This window comes from Myxocyprinus asiaticus, chromosome 13 (genome assembly GCF_019703515.2).
Source record: "Myxocyprinus asiaticus isolate MX2 ecotype Aquarium Trade chromosome 13, UBuf_Myxa_2, whole genome shotgun sequence".
NCBI classification, from domain to species: domain Eukaryota; kingdom Metazoa; phylum Chordata; class Actinopteri; order Cypriniformes; family Catostomidae; genus Myxocyprinus; species Myxocyprinus asiaticus.
The window spans coordinates 22,461,907-22,479,271 of NC_059356.1; the positions used below are offsets into that span (position 1 = coordinate 22,461,907).

At 38.5% G+C, this 17,365-nt stretch overlaps 1 protein-coding gene across 3 annotated transcripts in view; it reads left to right on the forward strand.

The window, feature by feature from the left end:
- The window catches only part of LOC127450134 (1-phosphatidylinositol 4,5-bisphosphate phosphodiesterase delta-3-A), a 52,636-nt gene that overhangs the window by 19,799 nt on the left and 15,472 nt on the right, over nucleotides 1-17,365 (forward strand). For all 3 annotated transcript variants that reach the window (XM_051713945.1, XM_051713946.1, XM_051713944.1), the window contains exons 2-5: nucleotides 431-598; nucleotides 12,481-12,709; nucleotides 13,502-13,631; nucleotides 16,391-16,616. In XM_051713945.1, coding sequence (XP_051569905.1) covers nucleotides 431-598; nucleotides 12,481-12,709; nucleotides 13,502-13,631; nucleotides 16,391-16,616 — 753 coding nt within the window. The remainder of the gene's footprint in view (nucleotides 1-430; nucleotides 599-12,480; nucleotides 12,710-13,501; nucleotides 13,632-16,390; nucleotides 16,617-17,365) is intronic.

Consider the following 17,365-nt stretch of genomic DNA (forward strand, 5'->3'; position numbering starts at 1 on the left):
TCTCATTTGATATATTTCTGTGTCTGTCTTCCTCTACCTCCTCATGTTCTTTGTTGTTCCATGTTTTTGATGTTTCATTGAGCAATTGTTTGACTTTTATATATTTGAGACAGTGAAGTATTCAATATTGGTTGATTGTGTTCGCATGGGTGAGATGTGTTTACCATATTATCTCCATGAGTTTTGTTTGTTTGACTCCCTAGGTTTAGATTTGAAGCAGGCAAATTCACAATGACAATTGTGCTGAACTGCTGAGTGTTGTGTAAAGAGTTTTGCAAATAGAGTGCATGAGAGCCGCAAATTGTGCAGAAGCAGGAGAAAAGTGTTAACCGTTTTACAGAATGGGCACATTAGCAAGAGAATCAGATGAATTTTTTTCATTCACATTGTGTATCCAATTGAAAAGAAACTTTGTTTGTGTTTCTCATAGGTGTGTTGGACGATGAAGATGTACGTTTGATGTTGCAGGGCTCAAAGATGGTGAAGGTCCGATCTCAGCGTTGGAGGAAGGACAGGAGCCTGAAACTACTTGAAGATTGCGTGACGGTGTGGTGTGAGTCCAGCAAGACTTCCCGCAAGGGCCAAAGACAGCAGACCTGTGAGTGTATCATCTGCCAAAACCTGTGACTGAGTTGCAACCAATATTAAACATCAAAATGCAGCTTTCGGCACAATAGCCGTGAGTTCAGACATTGCAAGATGAGTAAGTACACATTATCATCAACCAGTCCAGCAAGTACTCTCAGCCAAGCTCCTGAGGCCTTTTTTTTTAGAAAGATATTTGGTGGGAATTCACTAAGATTGAATTGTGCCAGCTGATAGTGTTATTTATTTGCATGCACTGTTTGCATTGTTTTAACACCTGATTCACTAATGTAATTGTGCAAATTAGGCAACAGCTCAAACACACCCAATAAAAACGCAATTTGCAAAGCACGATTATCTGTCTAACTGACTAGCTGGAGTGCTAGGTTGTGGAGGATGCAGTAGACTATCATGGTCTGGCACATTTGCCAGTTTTATATACAGTATTTGTCAGATATGTTGGTTCAGCTATTATTTAACTTCAGGAGAAGTTTCATGTGAATTCTGCATGATAAATTTGACTGGAAGTGATGAGAGGTCAGATTTTCAACTTTCAGGAGTATACTAGTTTTGAACCGATTGTTCATTATTTGTCCCTGGAAACAAAAAGAAGCGAGCTCATGAACAACATGAACAACTCTTCTTGCATATCAGGAGAAGCCAGGAAGCTTTAAAATTTGGTGTGATCTAACAGAGAGTGGGTCATGTGAATGAAAGTCTATATTACTGCTTTGCCGTTTGTGAGCCTTACACAGTCACAGTATGGAAACCAAAACTGATCAGATTAAAGGCCTGGGTATACTTTGGTTTTCTGCGCACTCCTCTGACGTGAGCGAATACGAACGGGTTTGATGCATGCCCACTACAACTGCTTTGTGATACTTTTTTAGTACAGACAATTGCCGACACATGCTCTGATGATGCGCACAGACGAGGACCGCATTCACGGGTCGAGAAAATCATGGCCATGGTCAGGCCGCACAGTCTGTGCTGATGACGAAGTTTGCATCATGCATACTGTGTGCGGAGCGATCAGCAATGCAGACAACCGAAGTATACTCGGGCCTTAAGAAGTCAGAGACAAACCTTAGAGAAAGAATAACAATGATGGGAAACTTATCCCAGGCTTTTTTAAACACAAACACTCTTGTTCTTCTTTCACCACATACTCTGAACTCTCTGCAAACTTACTTGTTTGACTTTTGCATACAAAAGTCAAACAAAGCCAGATCATTTAACTGGAAAATTAGATTTCAATTTCACTTAGATATTAAATATTAGATATTATCTATTAGAACTGTAGTTTGCTGACTCTAGCTTTCCCTTCTAAATAAGAACTGTTTAGAGTTGCATTTTAATGGTAGTCTGAAGATCTCTTGGTTTTGTCTAATGGTTTCTTAAAATTTGTCATCCTAAATTTTAATTTAACCTATGCTGTAAGCATAACTGAAACGCCATAGCTTTGTGGAGAGACATTGTGGGACATGTCCCGATTAATTGTCCCAATCTTCTACTTTCACTTCACTCTTCAGGTGATTGGTAATCTATTTTAATCACACAAATTCAACCTTTGATCCCAACATAACGAAAACATACCACGGATTTTGCTTTGACGAGAGACATTAGGGATATGTGCTGTTCTATCAGCCCTAATCTTCCTCTAGCTTTTCAGATGATTGTTAATCCCTTTTTAATCGCACTTATGCTCTTTAAATGGAATGATAATCCTCTGCGAGAGTGAAGAGAATCAGACTTCCTGCTGTAATCCCATTCATGATGCTTCACTGGAGCATCAAAACATTATTTCTCTCATTACACTTTGCTCTGTGTCACACATGGACTGTTAACAACATATTGGGTCTCATTCACTAATTGCACAAACAAATATTTGTGCGCAAAACCTGCATGTGACATTTTCATGCAGAAATCATCATTCCTCAATAAGTTTGCACTTACATTCTACATTTAGGCAAACACGTGCAGAGGGGGTGGCTCTAGGGGCTCGCGCCCCTGCCCTTTTGCTGAGGCGCCCCTCAAATGCCACCCAATATGAAAGCTTGAAAACCCAAATTAAATAACTTTTTTTTTACACTTAATAATGGTATTTCTGCCTCAATGTTCATAACTGTGCTCATCTAAATAAGCAAATTGTTGTTCTTTTCTTCCCCCATTGCGATATATTATGCATATTAATATTATATTAGTATAGAATATTTGGAGAATAGAACTTAGAAAGGTAAGCGATACTGTACTGTGCTTTTACTTGTGATCATTATTTGTCCTTAACATGTTACACGTCATTAAGTTTTTAATTCTGTGAGCCTACCTGGCTTAAAGTTTAGACTTATCTGCCTTTATAGATGACAGATTTTATTTATGTTTCAATAATTGGTTCTGTAAATGTTCCCGTGATGATATGCAAATCTTTTACGCATAATCAGCAGTCTTACACTCTGTTTGTGTTAGTTTGCATAAAGTCAAACATGATATTTTTCTTTATTCATATTGCCTCAAAAATTAACATAACAACAGTATAATTTTTCTTTTTTTATTATGAACCAAACCTCTCTGTAGTCCATAAATACAAAGAATGATCAGAAAAGATTTTGAATCTACTTACAGTTGTGCATTCTTCTGTTCAACACAATGCATTACGCATGTATTTCTTATCCACAATTACGTTTTTGAACCAGTGAATTTAACCTAAGCCCAGGTGTGTGTGTGTGTGTGTGTGTGTGTGTGTGTGTGTTATTAATTTAATTTTTGTTTATTTTTATTCTGCATATTTATATATTTCTGTATAGTGCAAATGATCCCATCATTTAAATTTTTGTCTATAGCATATTTTGGAAAATAATTATGAATACAAAATAATCGAATTATTAAGCATAATATTTTCATAAATTAACATGCCTACCTACTACATTGATAAAGGTGTCTTCAATTTGTTAAGTTAAGCATTAAACGTAACACAGGGTTAAAACAATTATTATAGCAAAAAATTAATTGTCAGAGGGAAGACCCAAATGCAGAGAGGCAATATACTAAAATAACTTTATTTGAAAAATAAACAAAGTACAAACAAAACTCTCATGAGTGAGAGAAAACAACATGACAGGATAAATAAAAAACAAACAGATAAACAAACCAAAAACCAACTGAGGAACAGACAGGAGACTCGAACCAACTGACAAGGAAACAAATTCACAAAAAAATATGGTAGAGACATGAGCGAAGTGGGCACAATATATAGGGAGGAAAGCAGAAGCAAGTGAAATTAATTAACATAACAAGGACTCAATGAGGGAGAGTGATGAGGGAAACAAGGAGGAGTTGGGGAAGCACATGGCAGAACAAACACAAAGCCATGTGCTAAAATACAAGACCAAACAGACATGAATGCACATGGCAATGAAGAACTAAACACAGCCGTGTGCACTCACACAACACACAAGACTGATTGAAGAGCACATGGCAAGAGAACTGAAGCCGAACCCATGCACCCACAAAGATGAGACATGGAGCACGAGTGTCCGGATCCTGACTCAGAACAAAAACTGAACTAGGCTGAAGAGTCAGGACCCAGAGACCTTGCTCTGTACATGAAAACACAGAACATGGGTGTCAGGATGGATGGACTCATGATGGCGCCGTGTATGGCTGCTGCGTTGTGAGCTCCGGCACAACACTGCAGTTTTTTGTTTGCTTTGTTCACAATTCTATGTTTTTTTTTTTTTGTCTTGGATGTTGTCTGCCTTATTGTCTACGACAGACAAACATTTTTGGACATTGGTTTCTGTAATAGCACACGAAAAACCGGACTTTAAATTCCTCAATGCCGACCCGCTGTTTACAAACACGCCAGCGGAGCCTTTGTCTGGGCAGCCCAGCCGCGGAAATGCAGAAGGAAAAGGGGAAATAGAGCCGGCGTTCTCATCAAAGTAAGACGTCACGCAAATCGACCCCGCTACCCAGTATTCTACTGGCAAATGTTCAGTCTCTGGATAACAAGCTCTGAGAGCGCGGATCTCTTTCCAACGAGACTTGGAACTTGGATGTCTGCTGAGATTCTAGATTCAGCCATCGAACCTGTGGGGTTCTCCGTGCATCGAGCAGACAGAGTGAAAGACCACTCAGGTAAAAGCAGAGGTGGTGGTGTATGTTTTATGGTCAACAAATCCTGGTGTGATCAGAGGAACGTACATTCTATCAAGTCTTTCTGCTCTCCTGATCTGGAATTTCTCATACTTCTGTGTCGACCATTCTGGCTACTGAGGGAATTCACAGCTAGTCATTATCACAGCTGTGTACATCCCGCCACAAGCCGACACAGACCGGGCACTCAAGGAACTGAATGGTATTATAAGCAAGCAGGAAACTTCATTGTGACCGGGGACTTTAACAAAGCCAATTGCACCAAAATACCACCAACACATCAGTTTCAACACACGAGGGGACAGGGTTTTGGACCATTGCTACTCTCCCTTCCGGGATGGCTACAAATCCCTCCCCCGCCCACCATTTGGCAAATCAGACCACTCTTCCATTCTGCTTCTGCCTGCTTACAGGCAGAAACGGAAACAGGAAGCACCCCCCCTCAGAATGATCCAGTGCTGGTCGGACCAGTCAGATTCCACGCTACAAGACTGTTTTGATCACACGGACTGGGAGATGTTCCGGTCCGCCTCTGATGACGACATCGAGCTTTACGTTGATAGTGTAACGTGTTTCATCAGAAAGTGCGTAGAGGATGTTGTTCCGACCAAATCAATATGGATCTACCCCAACCAGAAGCCATGGATAAATAGCGATTTTCACGCAGTACTTGATGTGCAGACCTCCGCTTTTAATTCCGGGAATGCGGAGGAGCATAAACAAGCCAGTTATGCCCTCCGCAAAACTATCAGAGCAGCAAAACGCCAGTACAGGAACAAGATTGAAGGACAGTTTAACACCACCAACTCTAGAAGCATGTGGCAGGGAATTAATATCATCACAGACTTTAAAGGGAATAAAAACTCTCTCCCGGATGTGCTAAATACTTTTTCTGCCCTCACGGAGAGAACTCTCGTGGCCGAAGCTACAGAGGTTAGTTCACTCTCTGTCTCTGTAGCGGATGTAACCCAATCCTTCCGAAGAGTGAATATCCATATCATCAGAGCGTGCATGAACCAACTGGCAGGTGTTTTTACCTCTCCTTGTCTGTGGTCCCCACATGCTTTAAAATGTCCACCATTGTGCCTGTACCAAAGCAATCCAAAATCACTTGCTTAAATGACTGGAGTCCTGTTGCTCTGACCCCCATCATCAGCAAATGCTTTGAGAGACTAATCAGAGATTACATCTGCTCTGTGCTGCCTCCTGGAAAAAAGGAACACTTATGTGAGAATGCTGTTTGTAGACTACAGCTCAGCATTCAACACCATAGTGCCCTCCAAACCTTTTGTGAAACTCCGGTCTCTGGGCTTAAACAGCTCGCTGTGCAGCTGGATCCTGGACTTCCTGTCAAGCAGATGCCAGGTTGTTAGAATGGGCAGCAACATCTCCTCATCACTGACCCTCAACACTGGAGCCTCGCAGGGCTGTGTTCTCAGCCCACTCCTGTATTCCCTGTACACACATGAATGTGTGGCAACACATATCCCCAGTGCCATCATTAAATTTGCTGATGAAACGATGGTGGTAGGTCTGATCACTGACAACGATGAAACGGCCTACAGAGAGGAGGTGCACACTCTGACATGCTGGTGTCAGGAGCACAACCTCTCCCTCAATGTCAGTAAGACAAAGGAGCTTGTGGTGGACTTCAGGAGAAAAGACAGAGAACACAGTCCCATCACCATCAATGGAGCACCGGTGGAGAGAGTCAGCAGCTTCAAGTTCCTCGGTGTCCACATCACTGAGGAACTCACATGGTCCGTCCACACTGAGGCTGTTGTGAAGAAGGCTCATCAGCGCCTCTTCTTCCTGAGACAGCTGAGGAAGTTTGGAATGAACCGCCACACCCTCACACGGTTCTACACCTGCACTGTAGAGAGCATCCTGACTGGCTGCATCGCTGCCTGGTATGGCAATAGCACCCCCCACAACCGCAAAGCCCTGCAAAGGGTGGTGCGAACTGCCAGACACATCATCGGAGGTGAGCTTCCCTCCCTCCAGGACATACAGTATATACCAGGCGGTGTGTGAAAAAAGCTCGGAGGATCATCAGAGACTCCAGCCACCTGAGCCATGGGCTGCTCTCACTGCTACCATCAGGCAGGCGGTATCGCAGCATCAGGACCCGCACCAGCCGACTTCATGACAGCTTCTTCCCCCAAGCAATCAGACTTCTGAACTCTTGATCTCTCACGATCAATATACATCAGCACTGCACTTTATTAATCTTATTATCTCACACTGGACTGTCTTAAATTATATTCTCTCTTAACAACACACTGGCAACTGGCTATCAACCTACAGCCTGAATGTCAATACAGTACAATACAACCTACTGTATATTTTATATATACAATATATACTGTTTTTATTGTATAATGTGTATTCTATATTGTATGTGTATTCTATATTGTGTGTATTGTGTACTGTACATTGTATATTATTATTTGTGTATTGTGTTGTGTGTAATTATGTGTATATTAGATGTGTAAATTGTGATGTGTAAATCTGTTTATTGTAAATTGGTATATGTCTCATCACTGTCATGACTGCTTGGAACTGCACCCAAGACTTTCACCCACTATTGCACTTGTGTATTTGGTTGTGTGACAATAAAAGTGATTTGATTTGGATCCTGTCACCACAATAAACATGACTGACAAAGTGACTGGATCCTGACAGTCAGTCACACACTTTCACAAAAATGTTTAGACTTTGATGGATTATAAAAAATATTGTTATGATAGTAGATATGCTGCCCTGCTTAGGTCGCCCACATGTTGCGCCTGCAGTAGCTGTACAGGAGAGTGATGGACAAACAAGGAAATTCACATAACACAACTGTAATTCACTGATTAATGTGTCAGCGTTTAAGGCAAATAGAACACAATTCTGCATTACAACTAGATCTAACAACAACCTTAACCAAAACAAATATTAAAAACTAATATTTAAACCAATTTTATTATCTTATTAAGACATTTGAAAACATCCTTAAGACTTTTTTTAAACTGAATAATTGTAATTGCACAGATGTATGAAGTTTTTAGTGATTTATAGAGAGAAATGGTAATTATATCAATTCAAAATGAAAAAGTCGTTAGGGAAATTAAATAAGCCTAACCTACAAATCAGACTTTTTTCCATTTCTCTCAATCCAGGTCTGCTTTTGAAGACCCCACGAAATCAAAAGTAAAATATGTGTACTCCTAAAAGTTGACAATAAACAGTTGTCTTTTCCTGGGAAAACACCAAATATAATAATGACTCATCTTAAACTTATGGGCGCATACAAGTTTTTATTCACTCAAACGCTGTCTAAAATGATACTGCTCCCTCCCCCTAACACCACATGCCTCCGACTAACAATTGCATCTAGCAAATTATATTTCACAGATGTGTCTGTTAGCTGTTTTGAGCCCTTCAATATGTTCTGCCTCAACTTCCTTTTATAATAGGATATACATCAACACAGGAAAAAGATGCTTTGGTGGGAGTTCAATTCAGAGTGCTGTGAGCACATTAAACAGTCTCTTCTGTAACAGTTTTTCTGACTCTCTTGCACTGCGCCACACAGTGTTCTGGAATGCAGCCTCAGCTGCTCTGCCCCTCTGCTATCCCAGCATGGACACTTGAGGGAATAAACTTAGTTAATTTAGGACTTTGAGTGCATGTGTTTGATTTATGTAAATCAGTGTGCGTATGATGTTTCATGTTTCACTATACCCCTGTCTTCACAGCTTGACTTTATAAATCCCTCTGTTATTTTGGTTATTTTGGTTATTTATTAAGGCAGATAAAGATAGAAAATGGTTATGCCATACGTGCCAAATAGCCCTCAAACGATGTAGGTCTGGGAAGGGGATGGGTCTATCCAGATGTCTTCATTGTCCTGCACATGCTGTGCTGGGCCGCTTGAGAGTTCGGGCTCCTGTGGATCCCAGATCATCCCTTTGTGAAGAGGGCATTAGTGAGGAATGCCAGTGGAATAGTAAACGTCCATCCATTGACAGCATGCACATGCCACTACACACACTTGCAGTTAAAATTAACACCCTTCTCCTTAGGGAGAAAACACACACAAATTATGAATGCATATTTGTCAGATGGTCATTGTGAGTGGGCAGTAGGGTTGCCACGGTGTACGGTGTTACTGGTTTTACTCTGTACAAGGGACAACACCGGTGTGAAATGTTATACCGGTGGAAACATTATGAATGGAACTAACAATATTAATACAATAGCCTAACGAATAGAATAGCCTTAAATAAAGAATAGTTGCCTAATGAAGAGTTTGCATCCCATGATAAATGACCCTAAATAAGATGTTCTTTACCAACGTATCAAATTACACAGGCAGCAAAGTACGCGCACTGACAGAAGACGTTTAATTGCAGGTAGTAAATATAATGTGCATGATGGATAATTATAAGACGTCTTGAATTGGGATTGACACAAGAAATGTTGTTAGACACAGACATGTGCTTGAAGAAACATACTTAATTATATTGTTAAGAACAGATGACAGAAAAGCCATCTTTGAACAACACACATTTTAATTGCACTTAATTTTTTTCAGTTTCATTTAAAAAATTTTGTTAAAATTAAAAGTACATTTAAAAGTTTGAAATCAAGCTACCTTGTATTATTGTGTAGGCTATTGCTTAATAAAAATTACCCCATAGTACCACTTAGCGTCCAACCAGCAGTAATACTGGTGGTAGTCGGTTTGAACATGAACACCGCACTGGTGTGAAAATTATGGTATCATGGCAAGTCTAGTGGGCAGAGAATATTTTGCTATTTAAAAGGGCATGTGTATGTCTTCCCCTTTGTCTCTGCATGTCTATTGTTGCTACATAGGGGCTTCCACAGATCAAATAAGTTATTGTGGCAAAACTCTACTCTGTTTTGATTAAAGTTCCTCATTGTAACCACCTTAAAGTTACATTAGAAATCCCTACTATTACTAATATATACCATAACAAATAGTCAGGGTTGGGAGGGTTACTTTTGAAATGTATTCCACTACAGATTACAGAATACATGCTGTAAAATGTAATTTGTAACGTATTCCGTTAGATTACTCAGTAACGTATTCTAAATTTTTTTGGATTACTTCTTCAGCACTGGTCGATTTTTTCACTTGTTTTGACTATAAAAACTCTGCCAGTACAGTAAGACAAAATACACATGTTAAAAATACATTCTCTGAAAAACCTAAATATCTTATGCAGTGTTGTTTCTAAAACAAGATAAATCAAATTGATCTTGTTTTAAGGATTTTTAGATATTTTTACAGGAAAACAATAAAAAAAATATTATCAAGAATAAGATTTTTGCCCTTATATCAAAGGTCTTTCTAGAAAGAAGAAATTATGATCTAACGTGAATCTTCTTGATTAAAAAAATATGATCGTGCCTGGTAATGTGTATGTAAAATGGCTAGAAATAGCATTTTAGCTTAGCGTAAAGCTGACAATTTACACAAGGTTTATTTCTATTTCTTCTGCTCCAAACTTACTTCAAACTTACTTCTCTGTCTGCTCGTATGAATGTAACACATCATAAGAAAGTGTTTCACCGCTGTTCAAATGCACTTTGGATCGCATCATTTATATGGATAAATGTTTTCCATCTGAAAGGACTAAATATTAAATGAAACAAATGACAATAAAATGCAAAGTAATCTCTTCAGTAATCAAAATACTTTTTGAATGTAACTGTATTCTAATTTTAAATACGTAATCCCGTTACATGTATTCTGTTACTCCCCAACCCTGCAAATAGCTGCAGCAGCCACCTGCAATTGATTCTGGTGTTGTCTATTGCATTCTAAAAACCTTTGTTCAGTCAGCCCGATCATGTATAGATTTGCACTAAACAAAATCAGGAAAATAAGACCCTTCCTCTCCTAACATGCCACACAACTCCTTTTTCAGTCGCTTGCCATGTCTAGACTTGTATTGTATTGTAATGCTCTTTTAGCCTGCCTACCTGCATGCGCAATTAAGCCTCTGCATATGATGCAGAATGCAGCAGCACGTCTGGTCTTCATCTAACCCAGGGGAGCGCATGTTACACCCCTCCTTGTTTCTGCACTGGCTGCCGGTTGCTGTACGTTACAAGTTCAAGGCTCTGATGCTGGCATACAGAACAGTCACTTGGTCTGCACCAGCTTACCTACAATCATTCTGCAGTTTGCCAGTGAGCAGAGCTTTGTAGTACCAACACAAAGAGGCACCAAATCACTTTGCCGTATTTTTGGCTTCACTGTTCCTCGATGGTGGAACAACATTCCCAAATCCATCTGCAAAACAGACTCCTTCTCTGTCTTAAAAAAATGGCTAAAGGTACATATTTTCCATGAATACTTGACCATACACTCATAATATAATTTATATATTACTACTATTACTGTCACTGCCACATTTGTAATGTCAGTTTTTTCACATTAATGTGAAAATGACAATGAAAAAAAAAACATTTATCTGGAGTGCCAAACCCTACATTCTGTGGATATTATTATTTCTGGATTGTGCATTTAAATTCACAGTTTTAACCAAGTGTTTGGTTTCACTACTTTTTCTCTGGAGCTGTAGATCTAACAACACTTAGATAAAATTAACCATTATTTTTTATTCTTCCTGTCAAAATTTGTGCTGCAAAAAATCTATGACAGCTGTAACTAATGAATGCTGGCAAGTGACCATGGTATAAGTGGGATAATCCACTGTTAGGTGTGCGTTAAATTATTTTAAATGCACAACGTGGAGGTGAAGACGAAGTATATAATATATTAGTATATACTGTATATGTTAGTGTTGTTGCACTCTAATTAGTATTTTTCTGATGCATTTGAAACTTTTTAATGCAGTACATTTCATACTACTGTCCTTAAGATTATGTTGTATTCTTCCTCTTTGTAAGTCGCTTTGGATAAAAGCATCTACCAAATAAATAAATGCAAATGCAAAACTTCTTGCTGTAAATGCAACAAAGCCTTACAGTTCAACTTAACAGTGAACTTACAGTTCAAGCCACAGAACATGAGGGATATTTTTCCAGAGTAATAGACACTGGAAAAATTATTTAAGACTATGGAGTAAGGAAAAGTTCATAACATAAAAAATGTAATACACCGACCTTTAGTAACTCTTGATTGTCATTGAAATAGCAGTACATTTCTTATTTGTAGGAAAGCTTGTGTATCCAAAGCCTCCACCTCCACAGGCTGTAAAGTTTGTGTGTTGTAGTGTGGCCACATTGTGAAAAGAATTTGCCACTCTTTTGCACAGGTAATGTTTTACAAGTGCCAAATAAATCCTTACGCACACAGAGTCGTGAAGTTTCACACACAGCAATTACACTTTTGACCTCCCCCTTGCATGGGCAATGACTTCACTTGACTTTTTTTTTCTCTGAGTGGCCTGGACACAATCCTAGTTGTTTCCAGACTGTTTATGGTACCACTAACTAATCGAGTGTCACAGCCTTTTTTGAATGACATAGCCAAGACTTACTTTGAGTTTTGTTTAGATTAATGTTTTAGTGAAATGTATCATTTCTGTGTAATGTTCTGTGCACTGTTTTGTTTTGTTTTTTGTTTTGTTTTGATTGACCGTGCATCAGAAAATGCAATTCAAACATTAGAGTTATTAAAGAACAGATGATGTAATGATAATAACAGTAGTGCTCCAACTATTAATTTGTTGTGTGATTTCTCCTTTCTCTCAGTCTCGGTGACAGAGGTGGAGTGTGTGCGTGAGGGATGTCAGTCAGAGTGTCTACGACGAATGGCAGGTTTGGTTCCAGAGTCACACTGCTTCACTGTCGTATTCCGCGGGGCCAGGAAGAGCCTGGATCTTTGCTGTCCCACACAGGAGGAAGCAGAGCGCTGGGTTAGAGGCATCCGCACGCTCAAAGACCGCATCTCCAACATGAGCCAGAAAGAAAAACTCGACCAATATCCTTATGGCCTACTTCAGCTATGCCTGCACAAAGGGTGCAACCACTTGTATAGATTCTTCTAAACTGCATGGAGACCCATGTTCTCTGTATATTAGTGCCATTAATAGCAATTGATACACAACAAAAGACATAGAACAGGTTTGGTTTCCTTAGCCACCATTAGGCAATGTAAATCCACATGCAAACAGCCTCTCCCTTACTGCACAGGATACAGTAGCTCAGACTAGCAAAGCCAGAGAGAGAGAGTTGACTAAATATAGACCACATATGGATGCAGATATCTACAGTACAAACCACTCCACTGCACCCGTGAACCACAGAATCACTGCCGTTGTATCGCTCTTCATTTCATTTTCTCTTCCCTCCCACATCTTTTTCACTCTGTTTTCCTCTATTTACCTCTTTTTTATCTTGTAACTTGTAATCTTGTAACCCATTTATTTTCCTTTCTCATCTTTAAAATATATTTTCTTTTTTAATTATATTGTTTATACAGTTGCTGTTTATTTTAGAGTGCATGTACATTCTAATTTTAATTTTAAATGCACATATGCTACACCTTTATTAAGTAGCTAGCTGTCCTTTGACAGGGTAGGTACCCATGCTTCCCATGGTATGAGGTCTTACTAAGAATAACTGGACAAAATAAAAATAGAGGTCTGCAGAGACATTAAATTGAAACCTGAACCAGGCCAGTGAACAAGACCCAGCCTGGCCTGCCTAACAATTAAATTACAGTATGAATGTGTGGATGTCGGTTTGCATATTTTTCCCTAATTGCACACACTTGGATTCGAGGCTATCTGAGATGTGCAGATCAAAACCAAGATGGGAAGATGAGCTATGATGAGGTGAAACACCTGCTACAGCTGATCAACATTGACCTGAATGAACAGTATGCACGTACCCTCTTTAAGGTTTGTGTGTGAGACAGAGAGTTATTGTACTGTTGTATACCATACAGTATATCTGCAGCAGACTGATCACACTGTGAATTCAGCAACAGTAGGTTTGTGCCTAACGAAAAAAATCACTGCCCCCAGTGGCCAAAGCTGGAAGTGTTGTTTAATTTATGGGCATGTGTGAGCTCCAATTTCTGGGTGAAATGTCCACAGATTGGCACCAAAAGCAAGCTGCATTTTTAATTGTAAATGATGTAATACAGCCAACAGGAAGGCATATTTTATTAACTCTACCCCTTAACCCAAATCCAAACCCTAAACCTAACTATCAGTGGAGTAAAAATGTAATTTTAGAGCTAAAATGCTACCTCCAAATCGTGCTCACCATTGTTTATGTGAACATGATTACTTTCTGGTTCCCATGAGACCAGAAGCTGTGTCTTGGATGTTGCTATTAATAGCGCTAGAGGGATTTATATTTTGTGCTGTCGGGTCATATTTGGCATGAAATCACAGGCTTTCATCATTAATGCTTGCGTGTTTACGTCATGTCCATAAGCACAGAAAACAACAGCAGCGATAGTACAGCAGTCTCCGGATGTCTGTTTACTGTTATTTGTTTGACGAATTTGTTTACTTGCTATAAAGCTTGATTATGTTTTCTGGTAGGGTTGTTGAAGCTTATATGGGTTGTATTGCTTTAATGAACATTACTCAGGGGATACTGTGTTTATTGATTGCAAAGTGTTTAAAAGGTTTTGTTACTGTTATATATTTACTAATATTCATGACGTCTGAGTATTTTAGACATTACTGTAGTTTCGAGGTTCCTTAAGTGTGTGTGTGTGTATGTGTGTGTGTGTGTGTGTGTGTGTGTGTGTGTGCAATTTACTTATTTCTTTCATCCAAGTTGCAAAAAATTGCACAAGTTATATCAATTGCCAATACAGAGAGTCTGTTTAAATGCCATCATAGGTAATACGTACTACAAGGGATAGTTCCCCATGAAAGTATACTCATTTCAAGTTGTTTGTAATGTACATATGTCATAGCACATTAATGCACATATTAATTTGTTTAGTGTGTAACCATCTCTCTTTTATAGCTTTACTGCCGAAGAAAGGAATAATTAACAGTTTTTTGTTGTCATTGTTATATTTCTACATATTGTTTTCATGTTTTATAAATTATATTTCATCCCCATCATTATTGAATCCTTTTTTATGTTTTTAGTTTACAGTTTTATTTTGTGCAGTGTATAGACCTGTTGTAGTTTATGGATTACTTGCATTGTCCACTGAGGCTGTAGATTGTAGTGATTAAATGTTTTCCATTGAACTCATATCGGCCATATCATGAGTTTCATCTCTTAAATTTGGGAAAATATTTTTTTCATTTGCTGAACTCAAATGAAGATTTTTAGAAGAATTTCAATGTCTTCAGAAGTGATATGATAGATGTGGGTGAGACAAAAATCAAAAGTCTTTTTTTTTTTTACCATAAATTCTGCCCAGTCAATCACCACAGGAACTTTCACATTATTGTTCTTGTGTTTTTGGTGATTCACATTCTTCATGCATATCGCCCCCTACTGGGCAGAGAGCTTAAATGCAAAAAATGGCTTAAATATTGATCTGTTTCTCACCCACACCTATCATATCACTTCTGAAAATATGGATTTAAACACTGGAGTCATATAGATTACTTTTATGATGCCTTTATTTGCTTTTTGGAGCATAACATTTTTGGCACCCATTCACTTGCACTGTATGAACCTACAGAGCTGAGATATTCTTCTAAAAATCATAATTTGTGTTCAGCAGAAGAAAGAAAGTCATACACATTTGGGATGGCATAAGGGTGAGTAAATGATGAGAGAATTTTCATTTTTGGGTGGACTATCCCTTTAACGTGTGGTGGATAAATCACTTGAACAAGAGTGTTGTTTATCTTCCTCAAAGCAAGTAATATCTTGGTTAGAAATATTAAGTCAAATAACATCAAAGTGAAAATAGCAACTAATGATGACTCCTGCTCTGCAGGAGCTTATCTCTGAACACAGGCAAAGTTCAGGCAATCTCAAATATGAGATTCATCCATGCAGAAGAGCATTGGCAAAACAACTGACATAAAATGTTTCTCCACAAGTTATTTGCAATTTTAGGTTTCAATGACAGATGTCACTAGAGAGCCCAAAGCTCCTGTCGTGTATTCCCTGTTTGTGCCTAGACTTTTATGTTGGAATTCTTGTTGCTTAGTTTCCCGTTCCTGTTTCCTGTGTTAGTTTTGTAGTCCTTTTGTAGTTTCATTTTATGATTGGTTTACCCTGATTGTTTCCCCAGGTGTTCCTCATTCCCTTGTGTATTTAAGCCCTTGTTTCCCCTGGTTTCTTTGTCAGTCTTTGCATGTGTTCCATTATGTTCTGTGCCTCGTTCCCTGTGTTTGTGTCTTTATATTCTGAGTTACTTTGTTTATCTTATTAAATCAAAGCTGCATTTAGATCCTGCTCTCTTGACTCCATGCCTGCCTCATTACAGCTCTGTGATGCAGCTACAAATTTTCCAAAACCACAACATTTCAAAATAAAATTCAAAGAAGTTGCATTTACTTATTTTGCCAGTAAATTGTTATACAATTTTATGTTTATTTTTAAAATTTATTTGAATTTAGAGAACAACAAAGGCTCAACAAAGGCGCTTCCAGGAGCATAAAGCAATCCAAAACAAGTTTTGATTCTCACAATCTCCTTCTTGATCTCTCTCTCTTCTCTGTAGAAGTGTGATCGGTCATGTGATGGGCGACTGGATCACGTGGAGATTGAGGAGTTCTGTCGTGAGCTCATGCGCAGGCCGGAGCTGGATGCAGTGTTCAGGCATTACTCCAGTAACGGCTGTGTGCTCACCACCATTGAGCTGCGGGATTTTCTTGGTGACCAGGGGGAGAATGCATCGCTGACTCAAGTGCAGAGTCTTATCCACACCTATGAGCTCAATGACTGGGGTACACTACCATCCTCCCAGCTTATTACCATGCATTAGTTCTTATTAAGAGTTTATTACATGTTAATAAACATGCTGGAGGTTAAAGACTGAGAAAGTTCCATGTGATCTGAATATAGATTATTGTCCTCTTTATACTGCAACAACATCAGATGTGGAACACCAGTTTTTCCCATTTTAATATCCTTACACTTCATGTCTAATAGTAATAACAACTTTTTTAATACAAGATGTCACATGCAACATAAACTTAATGATTTTTCTTAAGCTTAATGTAACAGTATGTCCTCCTCCTTGGATAATGAAAGAAGGAAAAATTAGAGAAACTCTGATAGTACACATAATAAATACATTATTAAATGTATTATATTAATGTAGTTAATATATTATTATATTATTGACACATTAGTATTTATTTATTAATAATAATAATAATTATATGTATGATTATTATTGTTATTATTATATTTATTATTATTTATTATTATTATTACTACACATGGCCATGATAATTGTTTACTTGCCCCAAATTGTTCAAACATGAAACTGATTTATTAATATGAGTAATGACCAAAGGCTGTTACAGTAGAAACAAAAGGAGCCCATTCACTAGAGCCATAGCCTAGTGTTAAATGCATGTGCTCGTGCAAGTTAAGCCGTGGTGCTTATGAAGGTGACATGAGTTTGAATCTCACATTATTAATTTGTTGTTGTTTTACTTGTACACTGATGACGATGTAAATCGAAAAA